The sequence below is a fragment of the Condylura cristata genome, unplaced genomic scaffold (assembly GCF_000260355.1).
Source record: "Condylura cristata isolate star-nosed mole 26May11 unplaced genomic scaffold, ConCri1.0 scaffold00018, whole genome shotgun sequence".
Lineage (NCBI taxonomy): Eukaryota > Metazoa > Chordata > Mammalia > Eulipotyphla > Talpidae > Condylura > Condylura cristata.
Window position 1 is genome coordinate 7,278,216 of NW_004567119.1, and position 17,821 is coordinate 7,296,036.

General features: G+C 50.0%; 1 protein-coding gene across 3 annotated transcripts in view; it reads left to right on the plus strand.

Moving 5' to 3' along the window:
• The window catches only part of SMAD1 (SMAD family member 1), a 52,217-nt gene that overhangs the window by 24,286 nt on the left and 10,110 nt on the right, over nt 1–17,821 (plus strand). For all 3 annotated transcript variants that reach the window (XM_012726934.1, XM_012726935.1, XM_004685304.2), the window contains exons 3-4: nt 12,587–12,844; nt 15,273–15,389. In XM_012726934.1, coding sequence (XP_012582388.1) covers nt 12,587–12,844; nt 15,273–15,389 — 375 coding nt within the window. The remainder of the gene's footprint in view (nt 1–12,586; nt 12,845–15,272; nt 15,390–17,821) is intronic.

A 17,821-nucleotide genomic window follows, 5' to 3' on the forward strand; every position in this document is an offset into this window, starting at 1 on the left:
GAAGTCCCAGCACCAAAATCAGCCGACCTCCCCAGGTCTTCCGCGCGCCCCTTCGCGATGTCGGGGTACTGGCGAGGTCCGTCCACCCGGGGTTTTGGGCGCAGTCTGACGGCCCGGCCGCCCGGTCCTCACTTCGCAGAGGCAGGACCCGGCCTCAGGCCGCAGCGCTATTGAGTACTTCTGGCTTCGGGCACATGTGTTTATGTTGCACGTTATGTACATGTCTCTAGGCCAATTTTAGCTTTGAGTTTATTACCAGAAAATAAAGCCAGGGAGGGAAGACGCCTGGCAGTGTGGGCACACTGCTGAGGGGAGGCCATCACGAGGGCTGTGGCCGTGGCCACTTTATCCAGAAGCACGGCCTCTTCCCGCTCGTGCTGTGGGCCCGCGGTGGGCTGTTCCCCAAAGATGTCGCGGAGGACTTCCGTCCTGCAGTGCCATCACTTGATACGGACCTCAGAAAATACCCGGGTCTGCACGAGTCATCTTGGGGGAGTGTCAGAAACTCTGCGTTAGGCATTCTCTATGGTTCGGCGCTCAGATTACACATTCTGTCCGTTGCATCTAGTGCACAGCTCGAGGCTGTCGTCGGCTCTGCAGTCTCTGATGCACTGGAGCTGGGTTGGCTGGCGGGTTGGTCATTAATAGCTAGCAGGTTACTGAGAGCCCCACACCAGGCTGTGCGTGGGAACCACGGGCCCCCCCACCCAGAAAGGCAGATTCTGACATGGCCTGGCCATCCCCTCGGGCGGTGAGGCTCGTGCCACCACTGGGTCGGGGCTTCGTTGCTGCTAAGCTCCACCATGTCACCGCATGGTTCTCAAATCAAAGATGGTCTGGGCTTCCTGCGGAATACTTAAGGCACACGCAAGGTTCAGGGGCTAGGAGATTACAGATTAAACATCTTTGTGTCTGCTACTCAGTTTAAGAAATGAAAGATCACACGTAAAACTGCAAGCCCCGTGACGCTCCTATGCCTTCAGTGACCTCTGCTCTGAGTTTGGAGATTACCATTGTCCTTTGTGCTTTTATGCTCTTGTGACATCGTCTGTGGCAGTGTGTGTTACTACTTTGCTACTTAAGAGGATGAGACAGTAGTAGAATATCCTTCTGAAACTTAGGTTCAGCACGGTGTCTTGCTGAATTCTAGGCGACACGCTTTAGGCTGAACTTGTTCTGGCTTATGAACGCTCCCTGGATACTTGGTTGTGACTCCACCGGCTTTACCTGGGGCAGGATTGGCACTGTGATGCTCCAGGGTGTACTGCTTTTGTAGGTCTTTAAGTTTTCTCTGGCTGTTTGGAATACCTGCTGTGGAATACCTGTTGTAAAAACAACTTAAAATGCAACACAGAGATGCCTGTTTGTCTTCTGACCATAAATTAAGATGGAGCTAAGAGTTCTGGAGCGTAAAAAGTAGTGTATAAGCCACACATAACCAGCAAGATTATTTTGATACATGATTTTCTGATCTCCACCTGACTTTAATGCATGGAAGAGTCTAGTCCTACCTCCCAAATGGTGAACTTGAGGCCCCCAAACATTAAGAGACCTGTCTGTCCCACAGCTGAGATTCACTACACAGAAAACACAGTGATACATTTTCTCCATCCTCCCGCACGCTCCCTCACCCAGCCTTCCAGCATTCCACCATTCCACCTTGTGCTAGCAGGTTGACTCCTGACTGGTGCCCGCTCCCCACTGTCAGTCCATGAGCCACAGAGCATTGGGGGTCCTTCTCCTTCCCTCTCGGGAAGACTTACCAAGCCTGCACACTCAGGCCTTGCCTGCCTTCCAGCTCTGTTTCGCACAGAGCAGGCCCTGTGTGCTTGAGTCTGGCGGAAGCTCACCATGCACTGTCCCTCCCTCCAGCTCATTCCCCTTTGTCTGGCCTCCCTGATTTACTGACCTGCGGGCAGGCTGGGCCTCACGGTGCATTGATGAAGAGTTGGGGGAGGAGGGTCTTCTTTTTGCTGGAAGGCCCTACCTTGACCATTACAACAAATGCATCTTTGTGAAAGTAGGAAACAGTTTGTTTTTTAAATTCTGCAAATGTGTGGAAAGTTGTGGGGACGAGAACATCTGTGCAGCCTCTGAAGACCGCCCTGGCGATGATGTGACAGGTGGCTGTTGACTGGGCCCCTCAGCAGCCTTCAGAGCCTGGCTGCTATTAGTGGTTGAATGAAACTCAGTTTCTTTCTCTTCGCCACAGTAAATGCTGACGGTGGCCGGTCACTGTCTCTGGTGTGGAAATTCCATCCACTTGTGACCTGCTGCTATTGAAGTGCCTGCACAGAGGCCGTTTGGCCTCACCCTGTCTTTTCTCCCTTATTACGTTTTTCACATGGTTTGTGAAAATGATCTCCTGTACTTTGAACTAGTCACCTTGAAAGGCTGCAACAAACCCCACCGTGCCAGGGGCCCGGGCACTCAGCACCCTGGCTCCCCGCCGGCTCAAATCCAAACACACCCCAAGTCTCTTCTCCTCGGCAGCTGAGTCTCCGTTCCTGGCTGCCTCCGTCCCCCAGCCACCGCTCCCGGTGAGCTTCCCCCTGAGCAGAAGTCTTAAATGACAGGAGCAGGGACACGATGGTGGTAGGCAGTGGGGGCAGCCGTGGCGCCGTCCTGGGGCCCAGCGGGAGGGAGCGCACCCCTGGCCGTGTCAGCATCTGTTCTCGCTGGGGCCCCCTCGTGCCGCCAGGTGTTGCCAGTGGAGGAAAGTGGGTGAAGGGGAGGCGGGGTGGCGCTGCCTGTTCTCAGGGCCACACGGGCTGCACAGGTCTCCATTTAAAGACTGACTGTTCCCGACTCAGTCACCCCGGCCTCGGCCACGAGCCGGCCTCGGCGCCTCCGTGCGCTCCCAGGGGTCCTCCTTCCTCTGTGACCCAGAATTTTAAAGAGACGCACTCAGAAGTGGAGATTTGATCAGACGTGATTTGAAAAGCCAAAACCGAAATCGTTTGTCAACCCTGTTTGGCTTCATCCTGCGAGTGTGTTTGCACTTGAACCGGTGACCACAGAAGCTCCTGCTGAGGGGGCCTCTCCGCCGCGTGTGAGTATGTGCATTGCAGGAGGGGTGGCGCAGGAGGAGTGCTGACTTTTCCCGTCAGCTGAGCTCAGAGGCGATACAGAGGAGTCATAACTGCAGCGAAAGCCAGATAGCGAGATAAACATCAGGACAAGTGTTTTGAAGCCGTGGGCTCAATTAGCAATATTGACTATAGAAACGCAGCGTGCCCTGTGTATCAGTCAGCGTTCTCTGTAGAAACAGAATCCGAAGGGTAGAGAGCCGTCTACACTGCGAGAGTCGCTGGAGGAGTCGGCCCGTGGGAGTGTGGAGGCTTAGGAGTCCCAGAGAGTTGGTGGCGAGAGCCTGGCAGAGGCCAGAGGCCCAGGAGACCCGAGGGCCCAGGGGCAGATGGACGCCTCGGTTCCCACAGAAACAGTTAGATTTGCCTCCCTCTCTGCCTTTGTAGTTGACTCACGGGCTGAAGAGTTCAGCTGATGGCCCTGCCTGCCTGCCGGAGGGCCATCTCCTTCCTCTGCCTAGACGAGTGCTGGTCTCCTCAGAGCCGCCCCCTCAGCCTCAGCAACATGATGTCCTGACCGCGCTGGGTGTCCCTCAACCACACACGCCGCGCCTGAAATCTAGCGTCGTGCCCACGCTCACCTGCGTTGCCTCTGCCTCTGTCCAAGCACGCTGGTGCGTGCACAGCCCTCAGGGATGCATCCGGGAAACACGGGTCAGCGTGAGCTCACGGCAGGCTGCGCTGCTGACCCAGAGACTATGTGCGGGGCCCGAGCTGACGCTGGCACACCCAAGAGTGGTCACAAAAATCCCCCCTTCCACGCATCCGGCCGCTGTGCCTCCGTCTGGCTGACACACACACACAGGTGTGTGTGACGTGTATATCTTACGGCTCAAGGGCTTTAAATCGGTTGATAAGAAGACATAATGTAGAGAGCATTATTAGTAATGCGGACCAGGGAAAGCACATGGGGATGTCAGACACACTGCTGTGTGTAGTCACTGTTTGTGGTCCCGGTCTGGCCGGTTTTCTGTTACTCCTGAGGTGGGAGAGAGATGTGTGTGACATGGAGAGGAAGCAGGGCTGCCTTAAAAGCTAGAAACCCAGGCCACACCCTCGCGGCCTGCAGGTGGCTTGGGAAGTCAGGGCAGAGGCATCCTGCGAGGAGTGTCCTGCCTGCAGTGCTCAGGACTCCAGCTGTGTCCACGTGGAAGTGCTATTTTGAAAAGCACTTGGCCTCTTCTTCTCTCCAAACTTAACCCACAGCCAGGTGGACATGGCGTGTAGACGGTGAACTTTGCCCCAAGTCGTTATCAGTGGCTTTTGGTTTCTGTTAGGTCATTTCATGATTGTCACCTGCAACACAATGGTTTCTCTCCTGACCCCACCCTAGTTTCCTGGAGGGATGTGTTGTGAGACACAGGGATGCCCAAGACCACAGACAGTACGGAGACCTAGATACAGAAGGCCTTTTCACATACGCAACGGCGGTGAACAGCATCATAATCAGTTACGTGAGTGGTAGTTCAGCATCATAATCAGTTACGTGAGTGGTAGTTCACCAGGTTAATGGAAACCAGGGCTGGTGGACTGCAGGTGAGGGGCAGCTCTGTTACCAGAGAACAGGGGAAGTAATATAATCCCAAGTAGGATTTTATCTCCACGTCTTTTATGGGATTCGTATTCCTAAACACAACACGAGGCAGTTTACTATTCTAGTGTGGTGGTGTTTTTTCTGAGTGACTAATACTTTCTTTAAGACCTTGGTTTTGTGTTGTTTGTTCATGGATGAACATACAGAAGGTTTTAGCAGTTACTGTGTGCTACTTGTACACGATCTGTACAGTCCATTAAGGACATGAAGTGAAGCAGGCATGCAGACCAGTGCTGTGTGCTGCGTTTCTCTGCACGTGTCTCTGTTGCCTGACCCACTCCAGTGTGAGACTGCGTGTTCTCTGCAGAGGACAGGAAATGTCTTTCTCGTACGTCTGCTTTCCACCGTTCATCCTTTTTCAATCTATGCCACATTAACTGGGCAAGAGAAGATAATTTTCAGCTCTTCCCAATTCCTCTAGAGCTGGGCACTCTTCCACTCCCCACGGCTAGTGTATAGCCAGCTGGCTGCTGTTAAATACAAAACACAACAAAATGGCTGATGGTAAAGGGCAGTTTTGAAGACCACTGAAGTGTGGAGTTTTATTGAAAAAAACTAAGGTAAGTAGCCCACCCACTGACTTAACTGTTCAGAAAGCCATTTCATGCCACAGCATCATATGGAAAGGCTAAGATCAATGTTGCATTATTTCAAGACAGATGTCGTAGCGGGAGTAGTGAGTACACGGGTTACAACGGCGTGGAAGTATTTTAAACCATAAGGAAAACCCGGCAAATGGCCGAGACTGGCTTTGGGTGAAGAAGGGTCGAGACCTGTGAGCTGTGCTGATGATGCCCCCGAGAGGCACCTCCTGGCCAGTGGTTTCTTGCATGCTTGGGAGTGAGAGTGATGGTCCCGTGTGTGGGGGCGTGTTGGGGCGGGGGTGGGGGGGCGCCTGTGGCTTGATGGACACCTGCGGAAGTGAGGGGCGCGGGAGGGAAGGCTGGCTCCTGTAGGGCGCGCAGGCCCACGGTGTCGGTCTGACGCTCAGCCCCCTGCACTGAGCTCCAGAAGGTTTAGAACAAAAGACTGGACATTTCTTTCCCCACTTCAGAATGCCCGTGTTCTCTTGATTCAGTTCCATGCCTCATGGGTCCTGAATTAACCAAACCAGCAAATCTCTGCTCCTATCACTGGAAAACTGCTATTTGCTTAGAGAGAAGTGAGGGAAGCAAGGAGAGGATATTCCTGTGCAAGACCAGAGCTGGGGGGCTTTGGGCAGCTGTGGGGGTCTCCATAGCACTGTGTTCAACGTCCAAGAAAGCCTGAGTGAAGCTAAAAATCCCAAATTTTGTTCATTTGCCCACCGGGCTGGGAGCTAAAGTGACTTGTAGTTACTGATGTTGGGGTCAGGGTTACAGACCTCGGGTCCCTGCGTGGAGTCTGGGGGAGCAGGGAGAGGAGCCGTCCACCAGCACTGAGCAGTGCCCTCTGGGTTCTCCACACCGAGGCCTCGGCCAGACGGGTTGTCCTAGACCTGCTGGTCACATCACTGCTTCAGCAGGCTCTGTGAGGAGCCTGGAAGAAGCGCGTCTCTGACAGCAGATCTTTCTGGAAACATGGGCTATGTTTAAAGGAGAGGATTTCAGCCAGCTAGTGACTGTTGAAACAGTGGTTTCCCTTAAATGGTAAAACATGAAGCGGTCATTTTATGCTCTGGGGTCTTTTTAAAACAAGTAAATCCCAGCCCATTTTATTGCCTCTGTCACACCCGTGCGCTGGATGGATTTCACTTGGTACATCTAGAGAGGACACATTGGTTTTCTAACTGTATTTTTTATTGAGGTGATTGCTGGTTTATAACCCGGGGTGTGGTCTTGGGGGGCGGGGTAGGTTCACATGCCTGTGAGCCTTGGCAAACCCCGTGACCTCGTGCGCCCTCTGTTCCAGAGCGCTGGCTTCCTGGTTCTCTCGCGCAGGGAAAGCCGCCTCTGAGGCGTGGCCTGGCTTCTGTCCTCTCACACCTTCGCCCGTCACCTGCCTACCTCTCAGTCTGAGCATTTGAATCAGGAAAGGGCAAAAGGACAGTTTCGATTTTTATACAATTTTTATGTCAAGTGGGCAGTTTTTCTTTCTTTTTTTTTTAAGATTTATTTTTACATACAAGAACTAGGGTGTAGGCCAGAGGTGCAGGGGGTGAGAGGATTCACCAGAGTCAGAGCGAGGAGCAGAACAGGCGATGTACTGACTGCACACTGCTGAGGGAGCAGCCGGCAGACAGGAGGTCTGTTGCACTCTGTGGGTCAGCCCTGGGGCGGGGGTGGAACTCGGCTGAAGAGGCTGTGGACAGCCTCATTGTGCTGTGCTTTTACCAGGGAGGGCCCTGGGAAGTTTTTCTAAACTAAAAATAATGACAACAGAGGGGGTTGCTATGCGGGGGTTTTCCTTTCCCTGTCACTTCTGGAACTAACGGACCAGCTTGCTCTGAAACAGACGCAGCAGCCTTTTCTCTGTGGCTGTGTCTCCCTTTGAGCCTCAAACCAGTTTATCCAGGGTATGGTGGTGGACCACACATCTGTTTGAGATGAACAGGAAAACAGTTGTAGGTAAATGCCTTTGAAACAGAACCTTTGCTTTTAAATGAGAAAGGCAACCCGTAATTTTGAAGCTAGTTGTTAAAAAAAAAACAAAAACAAAAACTGAAGGGATCATGTCTCAAGGACACAGGGGCAGCTTAAAGGGGCTGCCCTGGGGCAGGAGCCAGTTTGAGCAACAAAAATAATAAAGGACAGGACTGAATTATCCACCACTGAGGGCTCAAACCCTCAGTGATAAGCTTGGGCCTGGGCCAGAGGGGTCCTCCTCGCCTTCCTCAGTTTCCCTATTCAGTTTTACAATTTTTATTGAGATATAAACAATGTAGTGGTTTCTGGTGTTACAATCTGACACCTTCACCCGATTTCCACACCGCACAGCACTCGCCTCTGTGTTCTAATAATCTGAGTTTGTTGAAATATAACGTGGCCCAAGCAGTGAAGGAAGAACTGTAACTTCAGGGTGCCTCTTTCGAGGAAAAGTGAAATTTGTAATGTAAGTTTCCACTCAACAAATCTGGAACACAGATGATAAGTGATAGTTGTAACAAAAAATAAAGTAACTATTGTCATGCTTGCTCTGTGCCAGGCACTTAATCCTGAGCACAGGCGTAGGGCCGAGGCCGGACAGGGTCGGACAGGGTCGCGGAGACCAGTGTGGTCGAGTCATCTGCACACACCTTGGGCCAGAGAGCAGGAGTCAGGCAGCCTCTGACCCTGCGCTGCTGAGCAGAGCAGACCCCGCCCTCTGCTCCCCCCAATCAAGCCTCTCTGGCAGAGCACGTGACCTGCCCACGTGTGCGCCAGCTGCGTGAAGCTGATTGACTGTGGTAAATTGAGAGAGGCCACACCTGTGCTGGAGTGTTCCGGGGCTTTATTTGTGTTTATTTCCCTTTGGTCAGTAATCTTCATCATTTGATAACAAGTGTCTGCTCTGTGGAATATGTTTAGTGGAATCAAACTTGAACTCAGAATGAGAACTAATTACATTCAGCTGCAATTACAAATTAAGCCAGGCAGCCTGGTGTGCACCTGGGGACGCTCATTTACATATCAATAGTGTCTGGGAGAGATCAGACTTGCAGGCCCTGTCTAATGGTGTCAGGGAGTCGCCCTCACTTCCAGGGGCCAGGAGCTTGCTCTCCACAACCTATGCATCCCCAGACAGCCCCCAGCCCAGTGGTGAGAGCCTCCCTTCTGGGGCCAGACAGCCTGAGTTTGGATCCCAAGTTCACTGCATGTAGGATTCACTTTCCCTTAGGCAACTTACTTAACCGCTGTGTACCTCAGTATCTGCCGAGGTAATGGGCTGGGCTACAGGATCAAGTGAGTTCATATCTGGTGCAAGCATTTGGCCACCGTAAGCCCTGTGTAAATGCCAAATGAAAAAATGGACGATAGCCTCACTACACCAACTGTATTTGTAAGAAGGGAGGTTCGTAAGTCGCCCTTCTTCATTGGCTAGTAAATCCTGGAGCGGGCCTTCGGCTTTGAAGTTGATGCTGAAAACATCTCAGTGAAGTTGTGCCTCACATGTGCCTTATGAAGGAATTTTGTTTTCCTCCTGGTATTTTTAGCTCGCACCCTGGAGCTGTTCCACCTCTACCAAACTGAGTTCTAATAACACAGCACCTTCCTCCTGCGGTAGTTAAGCACATAAATATTTGGCAAAGGAAAGGAAACCAGGGGAAGGAATAGGAAGAGGAGATCTGGGAGGGGCAGGAGCCAGCATTGGGGGACCCTCCGTGTGCCACCTCAGAGCTGGGGTGGGGTCATTACCCAGGAACAGGCAGGCTGATGCCAGCCCGTGTCGGGGCTGCCCTGGTCTGGGGACAGCTTGCTTTGACCCCATGCTACCCGGCCCAGAATACCAGATGCTTCCATGAATTTCCTTGTCAACCTTGATGGTCTTTTCTATGTCCTCCCGACTTCTGTTCTTCCCTGAGAATCAGAACTAGTGCTGTGTGGACTTTTAGAGATAAAAGGGATGAAAGAAATTAGACTTAAGGTGAGGACACTGAAGTGCAAGTTCCACAGCTCCTTCTGAAACAGCCAAGACAGGACTGTGGGGGAGGGGCACCATCAGAAGGACCATGGCCGAGAGAGCACAGGTCACTGTGGGTTCTTGCCCAGCACAGTGGCAGGGCCAGGGAACAACAATGGAGTGTATTTAGTGGGGGGAGCAAAGAATTTAAGGCCACAGCTCGCCAGTCAGCTCACTCCAGGTAGTAGCCACAGTGTCTAGCAGTCTAAATAAAAGGCCACTCGTCCACAGTGGGGCCGCCCTGTCAATGAGGGCCTGGAGCCACGGCAGCCGCCCAGCAGCAGGCTGGCATCCAGTTCACTGCAGCTGGAGCCTGCCCACAGGTGGAGCTGCTGAGGTGACTGCAGCCCGGCCATAGTGAAGGTCAGGATGGACAGCCGGACCCTGGCTAGGCAGCAGCGGAAGCAGCGACACTGGGAGGCGGTGCCTGATGATCCCGAGTTAACGGCTTTCAAAAATGATCCGGACATAGTGCTGGTCACGCGTCAGCTGGGCAGCACTGGCCAGTCGTGCCGGTCACCACTTGTCACTAGGCAGTCGTGTCAGAAACGCCAGCGTCAGCAGCCCTCGGTGCGCTGACAGCCACACTGCCCCAACAAGCCGCTCTGTGGGACCCCGGCCAGGGCCAGGGCGCTCTTTCCTGGCGAGGTCAGAGGCAAGGCCAAGGGCACCAGTCCCCAGCCTCTGGGGAGTTTTCTGGCTTCTCGCATGGGGGGGGGGGCGCGGGAGCAACTTGGGGACACAGCACATCAGAGCCCCCACCAGCGGCTCCTGCTCTATGTCCTCTTTCCGTCCCACCTGCGAGTCTCATTGGGCCGTTTTCAGTCCTATGGCTGACTGGACCGATTGCCAAGCAGCTCACAGTTCGCACCTGCGTGGGCCCCTCCGTGATCCAGGCACCAGATCCATGGGCTTCTCTACCACCGGCAGCTGGAGGCAGTACAGGCTGAAGCTGGCACAGTGGGGCCCCACTCCGGGCTGCCCTCCCTGCAGCAGTGGGGTCAGGGAGCCCCTGCGCTCTCCTGCAGCCTGAGCCCCAGCAGATGGCTAGTGTGAAATGCCCAGCACGCGCTGCTCCTGCACGGCCCACAAGCAGAAACCGCTCTTCGGGGCCTCCGGGGCTGGCTTCCGTTCAAGACTCAGGGTGAGAAGCTGTAGTCCTGGTGTCTCACCCAGCTGTATCACTCACCCCTGGAGGTTCTGCTTTATCACGTCTGGCATGAGATACAAGAATCTGCGTTTTTAAACAAGTATCTTGTTGATGCAGATGCAGGGAGCCCGAGGACTCTGAGAACAACCTGTCTGTTAATAACTCAGCATCCAATCCGGGAACAGCAACGGAGGCCACCAGCCTTCTATTTCATTGACCATGTTGGAGCAACCGGCTAGCCATTGGACAAAGCAGATGATCTGTGGCTCATACTACAAATAAAACGGAACTCCAAGTAGACTGGAGATCTAAATCAACTGTTCAATTTTCGAAGCCAGAGAAGAATGTATGGCTCAATCCCTCCTGACAGTCTGGAGATAGAAGACGCTCTCTGACCAAAAGCCCATGTGCCATAGAAGAAAGTGTTGATAAAATTGACTATTGAGAAATAAGACACAAAATTTTGCATATCAGCAAGTCAAAAAACAAATCAAGGGTTGTGATAAAATGTAATGTCTGCTCTAAGAAATGCATGTTTAATAAAATACACCAAGACCAAAAACGGGCAGAAAGCACGAGAAAGACTGTTCACACACAGAGGAGTGATCGTCAGCTTTTGCCATTAAAAGTGAAAATGCCATTTCTCATCAGAGTGTCAAAAGTGACAGAAAAGTGTGTTTTGGAGAATGTGGGCAGTCACGCTCATCATCGCTGGTGGCAAATGCAAAATGGTGCCACCGTGGAAGGGGTATTGGACAGCAATAAAATGACATCTGCATTTACTATTCACCCAGTATGTCCACTTCTAGAAACTTGCCTGCAGACACTGCTTGACAGTACTATAGTATATAGGCCCAGGTTGGCTTGTTGATTGTGGTATGACAGGTAACGCTTCCACAGGTCCCATATACATTGTTCTCCTAATGAGATCTGCTTCTAAGGGATACCAGGTAGGGAATTCAGCAGCTCTTACTACTACAGGTTTATGTAAAATTAAAATATAGCATACAACAAGTTTTAATACTGTCTAAAACATTTTGTTTAAGAAAATCAAGTTTTAGCACATAACATGAATAAGTGACAATCCAAGTATTAAGAGCATTTTTCTTGCAGAAATGATAAAAGTCATGAATGGATTCATTGGAAGGCCCTCAAAAATCTACTAAATTCCTAGTGCTTTTTCTTTGGGAAAATTTATTTGGAGCCTAAACTTCCAACAACAGTAATAGTGGGTTGTTGGAAAGTCATAATAAATTTTCTCTGCCTCTCAAGCCAAAATTCCTCATGGCTTTTCCGACAATCTAACAGATTTCGATCGCCTCCTGCCTCCTCCCATGCAGTTCATAAATGGGCTGTTTTTGTCTTTGTAGCCAAGGCCACAAGAGCTATCGGGAAGTCAAGGGCCTTTCTATGAGGGAGGAGCCATCTGGCAACCTGGCAGGAAGCTAAGTTCTAGCTCTTTGAGGCTGTTTGTCTGTCCTTCCCAGGTGTTACCATTGTATTACAGTGTTTCTTCCTTTGCATGTTAGCCATGACCAGGATAACTGGGAAGTGGGTAAGTACATTAAAATTCTTAGAGGGAAAGATGTTTGCATGACATGAAGTCTGTACCATAAACATCCTGCTTTGTCCTAATGTCCTTGGAATTTGGATTTTACACTGTTTACTGTGTGTACCCACTCTACTTACTATGCTTTCATTTTGAAGTAGGTTAATGTGTCGATTTAAAAGAGTTGTGAATGATTCATGTCACTCATAAATACTGTCAACTCCTGCGTGTAAAATTTTAACCATCCAGGGTTCTATGGTGAGATCGTCAATATTGATACATGTTTTTTAATGGTGCTTTGGATTTTAGTGAAAGAAAAATTCAGAATGGGGAAACCATTTTTAAATTCAAAGAAGGTATTTTGCAAACTTACCTGGAGCGGTTTGTTGATGCCACATGTCTTTGGCATCAGTCATCAAGGCTTCTAAGGAAGCCAGCTCATTTCTGCATTTGCACATAAGTAAAGATGGCTTGGATTACATTTGAAAGATGCTTTTGAGTTGGCTGCAGGCAGGGTCCTGATAGTTTGTTGTTGCTTACAGATTATGTTCAACTTCATTGTGATGTGATAACAGATGTTTTATTTTTCTCATTTTTGTCTTGTTTTTCTTTCTCTTTTTTTCCAGTTCTTCCTCCAGTGCTGGTTCCAAGACACAGTGAATATAACCCTCAGCATAGCCTCTTAGCTCAGTTCCGTAACCTAGGACAAAACGAGCCACACATGCCACTCAACGCCACTTTTCCGGATTCTTTCCAGCAACCCAACAGCCATCCGTTTCCTCATTCTCCCAACAGCAGTTACCCGAACTCTCCGGGGAGCAGCAGCAGCACCTACCCTCACTCTCCCACCAGCTCGGACCCAGGAAGCCCTTTCCAGATGCCAGGTAGGTTGGCTTGTTCAGGGACGTTCTGTGTTCAGAAATTGTCACCTCAGGGTTCAGGAGCAGCTGGGTCACAGGAGGTCCTCGGGTGCCATCACCTTGTGCGGTGTCATCTCATTATAACTTTGATGAGGATGAAAGAATCCCAGCCAACTTGACTAAAATGATGGTGTCTGAGGACTTGCTTCTGTTAACACTTTTAAGTCTTTTCACTTAAAATGGTAGTTTCTAAGAACCTATCAGAGACACTAAGTGAGGACTCTGGCTGGTGAGGAGGGTCTTTGCAACCTGGGTAAATGGCAGTGTGTTCTGGTACAGGCGGTGGGGGGCGGGTGTGGTGGGGGCGGGGTTGGGTGAAAGTTAGCTCAGGACAGGTGTTTGAATGTTTTATTTTGAAAGGTTTTGAAACAATGGCCTTTTTGAATATGGCATATCTGTTACAACCTTTGCTTTTGTTAAAAGAGAAAGAAAAATAGCATGAGCAACCCCAGAAGTGGTAGTTCCTGAGGGATCCCCCTCCCCCCCACACACACACAATTAAATTCCTTCAAGTGGTGATGTAATTCCAAGAAACATAGACTTTGCCAAAGTAGCTACAACCCAAGTACTGGAAATGGTCTGCTCCTTTAACTGAGTAAAGACCCCCTCCCCCAAAAAAGCCAAACCAATTATCTTCCTTATTTAGATTTGATTGATGATGTAATATTTAGCAAAATAAATGATTTAGGACATTATATTTTTCAGATGATGGGTTAATAAGCAAGCAACTCAGAAAAAAATTGATTTGTGCCATATTCTTGCCAGTAGACCTCAAGGAGGATACTCGAAACGAAGATCTATTTGACATCTATTAAGATTTCAAGAAGGGGAAATGCCTGGCCACCCATGTTCATTGGCTGCTTGGGAAGTTTTTAAGAATTCCAATTCAACAGCAGTGCCGGTCGGTCCTCCACACCCGAAAAGTGCTGAACCCCGACACTGCTGGCTTTATGGTAGCCTGTTCACTGGCACTCTGTGGCTTGTTTTTCAATATAAAAACTGTTTCGGGTGAGAGTAGGTGATGGTTTGCTTTAAAAATTAAACTGGGCCCCTGGTCCCCGACTGCCTGCTCCCCTCCACCGCGCCAGCCCTGCACACCCACTGGCTTCGGAAACGGTCAGTGGTGAGATGTGTGTGAGCAGCAGCAGACCTGGGGTGGCGCCATGTGTAAGCAAATGAAGGCGCTGGCTCGGATTTCCACACAGGGGAGGCACGGCCCAGTAAGGACAGGGAGAAAAGAGGGCATTGCCGGGGTGCTGGAGGCGCGTGGGGCGGGCGGTCTCTCCTGGGGGTGCTCATGCCCAGGGACTGCTCACCGGCTTGTCTGGGGAAATGCACGGGATTGGGGGGCCTCAGAGTCTCTTCGTCTGCTCTCCTGGCTAGAAGTGAGGCAGCTCCAGCAGCACAGCTGCAGGCGAGCAGAATTCAAAGGAGCTGGAATGGGGCGCAAAGCACCCAGCCCAGGCTCCAAGCTCCGGCCTGTGTCTGTGCTGCAGGGCGGCAGCTGGAGGGTGACTGCCGTGGGTCAGCCCGGAAGCTGGCTGCTCAGGTCGCCCTGGCTTCCCCAGGTTACCCCTGGTGCCTTGGGGTCAGACTCGGTCCCTGTCTGGCCTGCTCTGGGTCCCTGTGTGCTCCATGGGCTCGTGTGAGGAGTTTGATTTTCTGACTGTTGTGGGAAACCCTTTCCTCTCTTCAAGACTCCACGAGATTTGTGCTGCTGCTCTTTGTTTCAGAAACCATTATTGTTGGCCTCCTGCTGGCCAGCTGGCTATGTGCTTACAAGAAGAAACATACATGCAACTTCTGAAACAGAAGATAGCCGTGATAAACAGATTTATTTCCTCCTATTATCAGGGACTTTCAAACTAGCAGTCTTAGGTGGGGAGGGAGGAGGCAGCCCTGACAGGTTGCTTAAAGTCCATAACGAAATGCAGGTGATAAATTCCTGGGAAACCATCAGTTCAGTGCAAGAGACCGTGAAGCTTAGTTTGAGATTTGTGTTTTGAAGAAGTCTGTGGTAGCTTCCAGAAGTGATCCACCCACCAGGGAAACTGAAGAGCAGAGGTTCTCTCATGGTGCATTACATGAAAGTCTGCTCAAGTGCGTGACTGTTTAAGAAGGCGCAGCCCCAGACTGGAGGCCACTTCCGGAAGTGGCCTCCCGTGCTCCTCCCCGGAGTCGTCACTAAAATGGTCCAAGGGTATGAAACGGTAGTAACTTCCAGAAACGCACCATCAAATCCAGTGCCCAGGGGCATCCAGTCTTCTGATGGGGCTAGCGGGGGTGAAATTCCCTTAAGAATTTCAGCTCAGAGAATATATGTTTTTTAGGTGTAATTATTTCTCCAGGATGAATTTTATTATTATTATTATTTTTTTTTTTTGCTCTGTAGCCGATACGCCCCCACCTGCTTACCTGCCCCCTGAAGACTCCATGACCCAGGACGGCTCTCAGCCGATGGACACAACCATGATGGCACCTTCGCTGCCCTCAGAAATCAACAGAGGAGGTAAAATGAGTTGTTGCTCCTCCCTTTGCAGAGTCTAAATTTTATCTGCCAGAATGTTACTTTCTCTCACAAATTCTGTAAAATGATAGCTGTTTGAGAAAGACTACAGTTAAGAGGAGCTTGACTGAATTTTTTGGATAATAAGTTGTTTATAGGGGGGAAACACCCTGATTTAACTGGTGAGGAGCTCAGTGTCATTGTGCAGTCATCTCTTAGGAGCAAAAAGACTTAGTCAGTTTGAACTGGTGATGAGTATATTTGTGAGTAAGAAGGCCAGAGGGGTGTTGAGAAACAGCGAGGATAATGATACCGAAGGATTTTCACCGGTGATTTCCGGCATCGCGAGTGTACACAGCCGAGGCTTCCGAACGGCCCCTGTATTTAGGGTAATTAGTCATGAGCCCTCCTTTTCGCGTTCTCCTCCACAGAGAGCTGCACCAGACAGTGGTGTTTCTCTCTTTCTTGCCTATTGTTTGTTTCTAGGCTTGTGATCAGAAGGAACCAGGGCATGTGTTTCTTCTCTTCAGAAGATTCCCAGAAGGACGTAGTGCAAGACTGAGCGTTTCTTCCCCGTGTCGTGGAGGGTGGGTCTCTGTTCAGGCCATGTTGTTGCCCGCGCTGGGGCGGGATCTGTCTCCTTCCCGGTCTGTAGAGGCTTGTCAAGTCGGCTTAAGCGAGCATCAGCTCTGTGGACAGGAAGCCACACTGTTGACAAAACTGCTTCCAACTCACCTCTCCCCGAGGAGAGCTCTTTGCCCCTCAGCTCCTGGCTCAGATAATTCCATGTGTTTAAAATATTATGTGAATTAGAGTAATTTATTGGGATGCTCAATAGTCTTATTCATTTGGTCACTTTTTACATGAAAATCGGAGATAACGCTGACTGGGAGAGTCATGTCTATTTTTTAAGTTCTTAAAATGTGCTGGCGAGCTCAAAGAACCATTCTTACATGAGCATTGTAATAAATTGAAACATCCCTTGCTTCATCTGTAAAAACATGTTGTGTCTTTCTTATTGGCCCTGCGTTTCATGGTTCTTGATCATTTCTAGAACATTCTCTCCAACGTTGTTATGAGCCAATAAGTCAAGAATTTGCTTGGGGGAAAAAACTCCGATCTCATAGAGATTTTGAGTTTGGGAGTGGAGGGGTAGGAGAGAAGGGGCCCAGAATGACGACACAGCACTCTGACCCCACAACTGTTGTTCAGCCCAAATGTCTCAGCTCAAGAAACAGACCTTCAAATTGTTTAAACATTTTTCTTTTAAATACCTTTTAAAAATATTCCCCACTGGAGTAAGTTTACAGTCAGTTCATATTTTCATGAGAAAGGAATGTTGACCTTTCTGTTGTTGCCTTACCTCTGGTGATTCTCCTGAAGCAGAGGTCAACCGACTGGAGCCCCAGACCATTTCACCTTGTTTTTGTAAATACAGCTTTATCGGAACCAGCTAGCTCACTCCTCACACACCCTCTCTAGCTGCTTTTGCGCTAATCGGGCAGGGCTGAATAATTGCAGTGGAGACCAGAGAACCCACAAAACCTTCCTGGCCTTTTACAGGAAAAAATGGTCAACCTCTCACCTCCACAAATAGTGTTTTGAACAATCCTGATAGCTGTTAAAAACCTTCTATCGATGATGTTGCAGCTTCATTTTGGCACTTGTAAACCACTAAAAGTTTGGTCCTTGAAATACAGCGATTGACCTCAGAGAGTGGGTTGGTAAAAAGGAGAAGTATGTCTGAATTTCTTTGCCCTACTCGCTGAAATAGATAAAGCATTACTATAGGAGTGGATTTTTCAAATAATCCTTCCCCTTGTTTTCTCTACCAAAATCTAAAGCAAAGCACTTTTGTGAAAGTTGATCAAGGGAAGGGCACAGCGGGGCTTATCCCTTCTCAGTCCCATGCTCCTTGTGGGTGTTTTTTTCTCACTTCCTTTCCCCCCGACTAATTGTGCACTCAAGACGGCATGCACCTCTGATCGCTACGTACTGGCCTGTGAGCGTATAAGGTTTGCACTCCTGGGATCTCTCACCCAGTGGCATCTACAAAAGGAACTTATCTTTGAAAGCTTTTCGTTGCAAATGTTTAGAAGCATGTTCTGTTTGGAGATTTGTTAGTCTTAAGAGATTTGACTTAACAAGCTGCATCCTGTCAGTGAAGTTGGGTAATTTCCATTGTTGGCCCATTCTGGGAATGGAGAGACAAAACACACCTGCTCTACATGACATAAAGCAAATAGAAGGAAGTTAGCATGAAATCTGGATGAGAGAGATATGATTCATTCTGCAGGAATGGCCAGCTGGCAAGATCTCTCCCCACGTCTGAGGACTGCGGCACAGTTGGAGCTATGGTGGTTATTAGCAATGTGACGTGAAGTCAAGTCACTTCTTATCGATCAGTAGAAACTGACTTCCACTGCTTGGAAAAG